The sequence below is a fragment of the Betta splendens genome, chromosome 24 (genome assembly GCF_900634795.4).
Source record: "Betta splendens chromosome 24, fBetSpl5.4, whole genome shotgun sequence".
Classification (NCBI taxonomy): domain Eukaryota; kingdom Metazoa; phylum Chordata; class Actinopteri; order Anabantiformes; family Osphronemidae; genus Betta; species Betta splendens.
In genome coordinates, this window is record NC_040901.2 from 2,143,585 (window position 1) to 2,154,475 (window position 10,891).

The 10,891-nt window shown below is 42.4% G+C and overlaps 2 protein-coding genes across 2 annotated transcripts; one reads left to right on the forward strand and one right to left on the reverse strand.

The window, feature by feature from the left end:
- Positions 1 to 556: 556 nt before the first annotated feature.
- Positions 557 to 8,497, forward strand: tube1 (tubulin, epsilon 1). The gene is made up of 12 exons (XM_029141551.3): positions 557 to 741; positions 881 to 954; positions 2,103 to 2,155; positions 2,255 to 2,312; positions 2,472 to 2,587; positions 4,583 to 4,704; positions 4,823 to 5,010; positions 5,115 to 5,287; positions 5,655 to 5,795; positions 6,352 to 6,492; positions 7,676 to 7,850; positions 8,207 to 8,497. The coding sequence occupies exons 1-12, from the start codon at positions 717 to 719 to the stop codon at positions 8,363 to 8,365; spliced, it is 1,425 nt and encodes a 474-aa protein (XP_028997384.1). The 5' UTR covers positions 557 to 716; the 3' UTR covers positions 8,366 to 8,497.
- A 228-nt stretch (positions 8,498 to 8,725) lies between these two features.
- On the reverse strand, positions 8,726 to 10,474 carry ccn6 (cellular communication network factor 6). Its single transcript, XM_029141552.2, has 4 exons — positions 10,156 to 10,474; positions 9,639 to 9,875; positions 9,077 to 9,270; positions 8,726 to 9,007 (listed from the first exon to the last, which is right to left on the reverse strand). The coding sequence occupies exons 1-4, from the start codon at positions 10,472 to 10,474 to the stop codon at positions 8,726 to 8,728; spliced, it is 1,032 nt and encodes a 343-aa protein (XP_028997385.2).
- Positions 10,475 to 10,891: the final 417 nt, after the last annotated feature.

Here is a 10,891-nt window from a genome sequence, read left to right on the forward strand (position 1 = left end):
AGAGTCCAAACGGGCAATAACTGGGGATGCAATCCTGGTTTTTCCTGAATCAATATTTTGATTAAAGATTTCTAGAAACTAGAGCATATAAATATTATTTATATTTTTATTTTTAGAAAATTACTAAAGGAAAATTTTCCCTATTGACCTATTGTAATTAATATGGGCATGCTGCTATTAATCTAACTGTATGTATAATGCAAGTATATACCTATGCTGAGATGCACCACCTGCCAGACTGCACCAAGTCAAATTCCTCGTTCTGTAAAGTGCGCTCTACAGAACCTGGCAATAAAGCTTTTCTGATTTATGATTTCTAATAAAATATATATACATGTATAATAATTCTGAGGTACTTTTCCTGGGATGTTTTCACTTCATGGCACGTTTACTTTTGTACCATCGCTTAGCAAAGAAAAGTTTGCTTTTTTAATTTAAAACCATTATTTGCTTCTTTACTTGCTTTTTCGGGGTTTATATTTAGTTTTTTGTTGTTGTTGTTGTTGCTTGTTTCCGTTTTAATAATCAATAAAGATAGGGAGAAAAAATACTGCGTTTCCATGGTAAAACGTCATCAGCGCTCGACAAAACAAAAATAGAGGCGCGAAAGAAGACGCTTTCGGATATGTACCTTTACAGCCTTTCTCCAAGTGCTTGCGTATAAATGTTATGTTTGGTTTCAGTCGGCGCAACGACGTCTGTGTGTTATCTTCGCTATGACCCAGTCAGTTGTGGTCCAGGGTGAGTGAAGCCTAAGTGCAGCTAACGGAGGGCAACGTTAGCCTAGCTAACTAGCTAGCTGTCAGTCACTATAACGCCAAGGGCCGGTGAACGGTTATTTGACGAGCGGATTTCCTAAAGTTTATACGTGTGTTTTCAGTTGGCCAATGTGGAAATCAGGTTGGCTGCAGGTTCTGGGATCTTGCTCTACGAGAACACGCACATGTGAATAAGGTAAGAGCAAGTACACGCAAACGTTCTCCATTAACGTCAAAATACTGTGTACTACTGTGCTTACTTTTACACTAAGCATACTTTGCTTTACTTAACAGTAAAGCAGTCCTAACTTGATGCATTCAGTTTTACTGACAGAGTTCAGATTAATGACACCTTCCCTGGAAGGCTCTGCTTCAGATGGCTCCACACATGGCTGTGTCCTCTCACCATTGCTTTTCATCCTCTACAACAGGTTTTCCAATTTTCTCTGCTGATTACCTTAATCAGGTGTGTCACTTGGCTTTTCCAGCTTGTCATTGAGTGAACACACCTTGTCAAGGTAATCAATAAGAGCTGGAGCAGGGAGAGTTGGGAAAACCAGCAGGTGACACAGACATAGACACACGCACATACTGTACATCTGAAAATCACAAAAGCAGTATCTGCAATTTTAGAACATAAAAATGAATGCAATAAGATAATAATGCAAAAGGCCTACAAAAAATCTAAAATCCCTAAAGAGTCTCATGCAAAATGTAAAATGACACCCTGTCACTGAAGCTAGAGACGTCGCTGTGTCATTTTTTCTGCCACATATGACAGAAGGCAGGACTCCAAATTGTATTGGAATTTAGATGTAACATGTGCAGGGTGAACAGGACTAGAGGGAGGACAGTTTCCTGTGGTCCTTCCGTGCTGTTTAATAGAGCATCAGACCTTTGGTTTCTATATCGCACCCACTTGGGTCTGCTGTCAGATTGTATGTTACACCATTCCGCCAGGTGTGAGCCCACTTGGTAAACCTTTATAGTTAAGCTGAAGCCTGGTGATCTTCTTCATCGCTCAGAGTCTCTCAGAGCCTACTCTGCCTCAGAAGACCACTTCCTGAAAGAGCTTGTGGTTGTGGTACAGTATTCTCCTCACTCACAAATAAGGTTGTGGGCTGCATTCCCCAGTATAGGCAGCATGTGGCGCTGTATGCACACATTACATCAGCATACAGTGAGATCAATGTGGTGCCATCTAAAATATTTGTTTACAGTTGCCTATATATTGTTGTGTATGTACATTGTGTATAATTTTTTTGTTTTTATTTCACCCTACACTTGGACCTGGTCCACCGGGGTATCTATGTGAACCTCAAATATGTATTTTCTCTTTTCTAGAAAGGAATCTATGATGAGGCTCTCAGCAGCTTTTTTCGAAATGTGGACTCAAGGTAATCACACAGACACACATTCATCCAGTAACTGCTGTATTTAGCTTAAACATGTCTGAGTGTTCAAAATGTGCGTTTATAAATTGTATGACTTTCCAGGAAAAGTAGTGGGAGAGCCTGTGATGTTGGTGGAAGAATTCAGCATCTGAAGGCCAGAGTAAGTTGTGCTAACTATCAGAAAACAGCCTGAGGGATGTTCTATCTTCTGGCCTAGATACATGTTAGTCAGGCTAAGAAATTACAATGAATGTCTTCTGGTGTAGTTATTACCAAGGCTTATGAAAAGGTGGCCTCACACTCATGTCTGGACTCATAGGCAGTGCTGGTGGACATGGAGGAAGGTGTGGTCAATGAGATCCTACAGGGCCCATTGAGAGAAGTATTTGACAGCACCCAGCTCCTGACAGACGTATCAGGTTCAGGAAACAACTGGTGAGACACATTGTAGCTTCAGGAAGCCACAAGCTGACACGGCTGGAACCAGCTGTTGCAAAAAAAACATTTAATTGAAGAGTCTTGCAGTTATCCACACATGAACTTATGTGATGCAGTAAAACTGAAGCAATGTTAAATGTAAATGGACAGAGTGGATGTTTAAAATTTATTAAACAGCAACACACCCTAGGAAACAGTTGTATCTCTGATGATTTTGGTTAAAATGGTACAGAAGCAGCATTAACATTTCCATTGCAGGGTAATCTAGCAGAAATGCTGGCTTGCAGGCCTTGACACCTTGACTTTGTGTTGCAGAAGTCGTTGAACACTTAGTCGTTTTGCCAGAAGCACTCCCACATTTCAATGAAAGACAAGGGGAAAAACTGTCTGAACGTGGCCCTTTGTACATCTGTGCTACCACATTGTATGGAAGCAATGTGTAGAGACACTAACGTCTTAATATGATTCATTAAAATAATATATTTTACTGTCTTTTACAAAATATGCAAACAAGCATATTACAGACATGTTCTGTGCTGCCAAAAACTCAGCTACAACTTAATAATTTTCTAATAAGGATTCGTTATGACAAATGTTTGTGTTGTATACACCACATTTTGATTAGTATGGATCAATTGGCTGAGCTTTTAATAATTGTAGCAGCGTTGTAGGGCTCAGCTTTTTAGATGTATTGTGTATTGTTATAGATTATTTGCAAGGTCAAATATTTCAAGTGTTTAATTTGCATTGAATTTTTTTTTATGATGTAGTCATTATTATCCATCCATCATCTGAACAGCCAATCCTGCAGAGATGTTGTAGTCTATTCCAGGGGTCATTTGGACACCAGGGGCCTCATTTACAAAGGGTAGTTACACAGAACTACGCAGGAAATGTATCATGCAGAGGGAGTTGCAGACTGGTCGGGTAGTCAATCCTGAGCCAAGCCGAGCCATGCTGGCTGTGTGGGACGCAGTCATCTGTAGTTGATGAAGACAAGAATAAAGCGCAATTTGCAGAGAGCTGGTTCAGCTAATGCAATGAGAGCCATTGACTAGACACCTTGATATAAGAGCACTATCACAGGATAAAGTGACATATATATGTTAATAGAAAACATTTTCATTCCATCAGTGTACAAACAATCTGCAAATGCAGCTAACCAACATTGTGGCAAGGTGCCCGGTTCGGCGCATAATCTGGTTACTTTAATGCACAGCGTTGTTGGGAACAGGTTTCAAGCTGGTACCGGATAGTTGGTGAGGGCCGTGCTTTGCTTCACGCCCACATATTTGTCAGACCCTGCAGCTTTAACAGCTGCACATACACAATCCGATTCAGTGTACTGCGCAGACGCAGACAGATTTATTAGAATTAACATGTTTATATGGTGGCTCGTTCTACGTTGATTGGGATGTACAAAGGAAACATGCGAAGATTCGGACTTAGTAGAGGTTTATGAACCCAGATGTTTTGCTACTTGCGTAGATTTTCTACTAAACTTGGTGTATGTTCAAATCCAGAAAACTGCGTAAGTCTTTGTACATGAGACTCCAGGACCGTTTGCCAGTCCATCACAGGGACATGTATAAACAGACACCTACTGTATTCATACTCACCTATGGGCAACTTACAGTAGAGCCTTTTGTTAAGCTTAAGCTGACTGCATGTCTTTGCACTGTGGGAAGAAGCTGGAGCACCCATGAAATAAACCAGTTTGTTAGTTGACGGTACGAACCACTACACCATATCTGCCAAATAAATCTAGGTGTGGCCACATCAAGTACTGAGCAATCTTTATAAAGAAAAACACACTGAGCTCAGCTGTTAAGGTTTTTATTGATCCAGGTTGAGTCGTAACATCTGTTATTATCACATACTTTAGGAAATAATGAAACATTTCCTCCCAAAGAACGTTAACTATATACATTCCTGCTTCCAACCTACAAATGCATTTTCCACTTCTGCTCTGATATCTTCGTCCTTGTCCAGGGCAGTTGGACACATGACGTATGGATCAGCCTACAGGGACCAGATAGTTGATAAGCTGCGCAAGACAGCAGAACAGTGTGACTGTCTGCAGTGCTTCTTCCTTATTCACTCTATGGGAGGAGGTAAGACTTCCACACTTAAAAAGTCAATAAATTATGTCCTAACAAGGCCAAGAAATAAGAGTTTTGTCATTTTTCTAAACTGATGGCGAACACTGGTTTGACATTTTATAAATCTAAGGTACTGGCTCTGGCTTGGGCACCAGGGTGCTGAGCCTGCTGGAGGAAGAGTTCCCAGAGGTATGTCGCATTGTCACGTCTGTCTACCCATCTGTGGAGGATGATGTGGTCACCTCTCCCTACAACAGCGTCCTGGCCATGAGAGAGCTCACAGAGCACGCTGACTGTGTCCTGCCCGTGGAAAACCAGGTCTGTGTAATTCATCCACTCTCAGGAAACACTACAGCTTTATTTACACTTCTACAGTCGTGATGCAGTGCTTGTCTTTGTGGTGTCCCTCTCTGCTCCTCCAGTCACTCGTCGATATTATGAATAAAATCAGACATATGTCACACTGTGGTAAAGCGGGGTCCATGATCAACAGAGACAGTGCCATCATCTCTGGACAAGGGGGCCTCAACAGGGCAGAAAAACCGTTTGATGCCATGAATAACATTGTTGCTAACCTACTGCTCAACATTACCAGGTGTAGTGTTATTATTGTGTGTGGTCATATGTATGCAGCCCTGTGCATAATTAGTCTACATTTTCCTACACTCTCTGCCTAGTTAACAATAGTGTCACATGGTAAAAACAAAAGCCAAAGCCATATTACAATAAAGGAACGGTCATACTGAGAAGGCTGTTCTACAGATGTGTAGTTTGTAGTAAAACATTTTGAAGTCATGGAACAGCAGCTTTACCAGCGGATTGTTTATGGGTTACTAAGAGCTTGGACTTTAAAAATACATACAAAGGGTAAAATGAGAAGCAGTAAGTGTGAATAAGATTTGATTTATTAGTTCTATATTTTAAGGGAATTCATCTTGAATTATCTGTGTCTCCTGCTGCAGCTCAGCCCGCTTCGAGGGTTCTCTCAACATGGACCTAAACGAGATTGCCATGAACCTGGTGCCCTTCCCTCGTTTACACTACCTGGTGCCAAGCCTCACCCCTCTCTACACTCTGTCAGATTTCAGCATCCCCACCAGAAGGTCTGTTGAATAGCTGCAAATGCACCTACTGTAGCTTGCCTCACAGTTGTCTTGTCCCCGCAGGGCTACAGTAGGTAGAGTTAGGCTACAGCTCCATCAGCCTCAACATTAATGAGCTTTTTTCATTTTCCTCGATAATATAAAAATGTCTGCAAGAACACATAGTCCAGCTTTGATACGTGGTACCTTCAGACATCACTAAAACACCATAGAGGCTGCCATGAAAGTGGGACTTGTCTGAGCCGCAGAGACCTCAGCTGCTCCAGAGGAGGAGCTGATATGTCTGAAACAGTTGGCGGTTGTGCTGGGTACCTCCCACAGGTGAATGCATATGACTGTATGAATGCAGTACAGGGTACTGCAGCTCAGCAGAACCTCCCTGAATAAATAGACAAAAATTCTTCTTTCTTTCTCCAACACCAACACGGCTCCACCTCACTCCATTTTATTAACTACACTTTAAACACAGGCACTGTGCTAAAAGAGACAAAAAAACTTTTATTCTTGGTTTAAGTAGTATTTATAATGGTATTTCTTGTAACTGTGCCCCCTCTAGACTGGATCAGATGTTCAGTGATGCCTTCAGTAAAGACCACCAGCTGATTCAAGCAGACCCCAAGCACAGCCTGTACTTGGCCTGCGCCCTCATGGTCAGGGGTCATGTCCAGGTGTCCGACCTCCGCAGGAACATTGAGAGGCAAGAGAACTATGTCCATGGTGAAATTCTGATCTTGACATTGTCCACCTGAACAGCTCTGACCCCTGGCACCTATGGAGATGTCCTCTTGTTTGGATGGATAGAACCCCAGAAGTGCATAGCAAACACTTCTAGGGCTGCAACTAATGATTCCTTTGATAATCGATTAATCTGTTGGATATTTTTTCAATTAATCGGATAAAAAAAATAAAATTTGTTATTTGATGTTTTGCTTATTAGAAATCCCTTATCAGGGCTTTTTAACTACTGTACATTTAGAATTTGACTCTTTAAATCTTAAACAAAAATCCAGCCTTTGAATAAGAAAACTTAGCAAAGCAAAGCATAGATGCACATTGTTGCAATGTGAAGATCTGCAGAAGCTCCATTAACCTGACCGTGAGCGAAAACCCACGAAGACACAGGAGAACATGGAAACTCCACAGAGACTCCTGGGCTGTTTCTGGCTCTGAGGCAACAGTGGTAACCACTAAAAACCATGTCACCATTTTTTAATGCTGCTGTTACATTTAGTGTCTGCATAGTTTAAGTTGCGCTGTTCTGTGTTGGCGCCGTTTATCGCTATGTAGCGAACAAGATGATGTGCAGCCAGCTGACGCTCGCGACGGAACAGATTAAGTAACAAAGTAAGTTTTAACAAAGCAGCACTTAATGAAGAGTCTTCACGTGATTAATAAATAGCTGTATCATCCGGGACACCAGTGTTTCATTCTTACGTTCTCCTATGTGACTAGTATTTACAAACCATGTTTGTTTGATATTTAATCCTTACTGTATATGAAGAAATTAGGGCACAGCCTTTCTCCCGCTGCTGCTTGGTTTGTTTATTCTAGCATTACGCCAGCACCTGCGTTATTTTGCTGTTGCGTTGCGCCATAAAATGGGCAGCCCGACTAATCGTTAACGGTAAATCATTATTGATCAATTTCCCTCATCGATTATTATCGATTCGTTGTTGCAGCCCTAAACACTTCACCCGCACATTGTCATCTGATCCTTACTCTGTGTACCTTCCCTCTTCTTGTGCACTTCTGTGTGCGTTGTATTTATGTGTAACTGTCACTGTAATCAGATAATCAGTATAATTCATTACACCTGAGAGGGTCCATTCTGCAGGTGGCACCATGTGTTTTACGATTCCTGTCATTTATCCCTGCACCAGGCTGAAGCCGTCCCTGCCCTTTGTCTCTTGGAACCAGGAAGGCTGGAAGACAGGCCTATGTTCAGTGCCTCCTGTGGGTCACTCCCACTCTCTGCTAGCTTTGGCCAACAACACCTGTGTGAAGCCCACCTTCATGGAGTTGAAGAAGCGTTTTACTAGGCTTTACAGGAAGAAGGTGCTTTTTCAACTATTACTAAATATTTGTGTGTGTGTGTGTGTGTGTGTGTGTGTGTGTGTGTGTGTGTGTGTGTGTGTGTGTGTGTGTGTGTGTGTGTGTGTGTGTGTGTGTGTGTGTGTGTGTGTGTGTGTGTGTGTGTGTGTACGCGCGCAGAGATGATCAACGACTGGCACATCTACAGTATTCAACAGGATGTGTGTAAAATATTTTTATTTTATATTTATTTTAATATTTATCTATAAAGATATTTTAAATATTTATATGTAGAAATATATGTTGTGTATTTCATTAAATCTACAAATGAGACTCTCTTCTCATTTCTGAAGGTAATGAGGCTGTTTTGTTTTCTACAGGCCCACCTACACCACTATCTGCATGTAGATGGGATGGAGAAAAGCTGCTTTACAGAGGCCCTTGCCTCTTTAACCTCACTTATTGAGGAATACCATGATCTGGATTGCACCAAGGGAAAACTCTCCCCTGATGTGCCCAGACTCACCATTACTAGGTGAAGGTCTGCTCTGCAGCGACAAAAAGACTCAATACAACCGGTTTTGTTGTAAATGTTTTTATAAGTTATAAATCAAAATGTATAGCCTGGTTGTCTAAACATGCAACATGCATAAAGAGATTTGTGACTTCTACTGCTACAACTACTTCACTGGTTTTAACCGTAGTGTTTTGCACATCTAGTACAGTATGTTTAGTTTCACGGTCCCTGCAGTTCTCATGAGGTTTTGTCATTTCACTTTGTCTGTGATTCCTTGAGGTACCTCCTCACCACTGAGGAATACACAACTATGTTATCTCTGTTTATAAGTCCATCATCAGGACTCATAACCCTGCATCTGTGTCTTGCACTCATAGTTCTGTTAGAGAAACCTCAGCTCAGAGAAGATGTCACCTGGATCATTGCACTTCTTCTGGCACACACATGACGTGATCCACTGCATCTTCCACTGTGTGTTGGAACCTCCTTTGCAGGCGAAGTTAACCTTAATCATCTTTGACTTGTTTGGGACACAGCACCGTTTGTCTGTACAGACGCCACAGTATGTGGGCTTAAACTTCTTAGTGCTGGTACAGCCTGAGAGTGTCAGCTTTTCAGCCTTCTTTGCCTGGAATTTGGGTCTGCATGTCTTTCCTTTTGGCATCTAGGAGTGGAAACAGTTATTAGTTTACTTGAAATGCTGTATAAAACTGTGTAAGTACTGACTGATCACCTTGACACTTCTAAGCACACTCTTCTCACACGGTCGCAGCAGGCACAAGCGGCGGTCCTTCCTCATTTCACATTTGCTGTTGTCATTGTTGACACGGACAGAGATGCCCAGGCCACAGGTCTTGGAGCAGGGACTCCAGGGAGTGGTTTGGATCAGACAGTTCCTCCTCCAGGCTAAAGGAGGATCCCTGTAAGCTTTCAGTATTACAGTTAAAGGGCACAGTGTCAACAACAATTAGTGCCTCTCTTCTACAGAGTAGAGCACATACTGTGTCTGTTCAAATATATCCTTAATGCCTCTTCTTACGTGCCTTTTGTGTTCCCAATGAGCACCTGTAGTGTCTTGTGTCGTACTGTAGTGTGCTTTTTACTGTGATTAATTCAATTAGTGTTTTCTGGTAAGCAGGGTCCGCATGTCGCACCATACTTCAAAGTCAACGTTTGTCTATTTTTTTCAGTGAGCAGCCTAAGCGCTCAGTCACCCTCCCCACTACCCTTGCCTGCCAGCTAACTTAGACATCAACTAGCATTCCAGGCCAGACAGACTGATCCAGTAAACACACCTGACATGTAGGAGGTGTCCTGCTGGTGCTTCTTCGGGCTCTGACCGCTGCGAAGGCCAGCTGGCAGGCTGCTCATCAGTGGGGCAGGGCCCAGGAGAGCAGCCGGCTTCTCGATAAAAGCAGGGGTACAGCCGATGGCTCCAGCAATACATGTGCACTTATAGAGGGGGCTGGCCTGGAAGCCTTCACCATTCTCATAGTGAATTCCATTCAGGTCACAGCCCACTGCCATCATGTCTGAAGGGACAAGGAAATATCTCAGGAATGTGGTAGCACTGATGGAGGACACATGCACATCACCTTGTCATTTTATAAGTGTGGTGTCTGAGAAATCTGGAGGTTTTTGTTTGGCAAATGATTCAGTACAATTAAGGTTTTACACAAAATTCATTTGTTCTGCATAAAGATTTAGTTCCCTACTTTGTTTATGCAGAAAGACAAAAATATGCAGTTTTTTTGTCAAATATGTATTAGTTGCCGTGTTGCTGTGTCCTGATTTCAGTATGATGATACTAACATGCACACACGCCGATCTCGTATCTTGGCTGGTCTGCTGAGAAGTCGCAGTACATGCCCTTGTGCGGGTCACAGAGGTCCCTCTCGTTGCACGACTCTCCGATCTGCTTGGCGCAGCTCTTGCAGCAGCCACAGCCATCCATTATGGAGCTCACCCCTGGGGCACAGTAAGGTCTCTCCGGACACTTGCAGGGCCACTGGCAGAACTGCCGCCTCTCAGCGGGGGACTTTCCACTTCTAGCAGCCAGCAGGCGTCCATTGTTCTGTGCCCAGCTAAAACACTGAGCAGGAGAAAGACAGACTGAACTGACATCTGCCATGATACTGGTTCATTACTACAGTGTGAAACTCTTTTATTCCTTTGCTCCCTCAATTAAATGTATCTTATCCAAATGTATTCATTTTCATATTAACAAAACAAAGGAATATAATCAGCAAAGGAAATAAAGTGTTAAATATATTACTCTTTATTACTCTTCGAATTATTTCTAAAACTGGACAAAAGACTCCAATAGTGCATCCAGTGTCACAGTTAAATGAAGAGAATAAAGTGGCCACTTCTGGTGCCGTGCAGGGGCTAATCCTTAGGTGCACAGCCTAAGGAACGGCAAGAAGTCAGAAACAGCCCAGCTGAACATGCACAGCTTGTACTACAGATCAGTTCAGGAAGTGATGAACTCATGCCTGTGTTGTGCATCACATATCTGTTCCATATCATATACTGTGTGGAACAGATA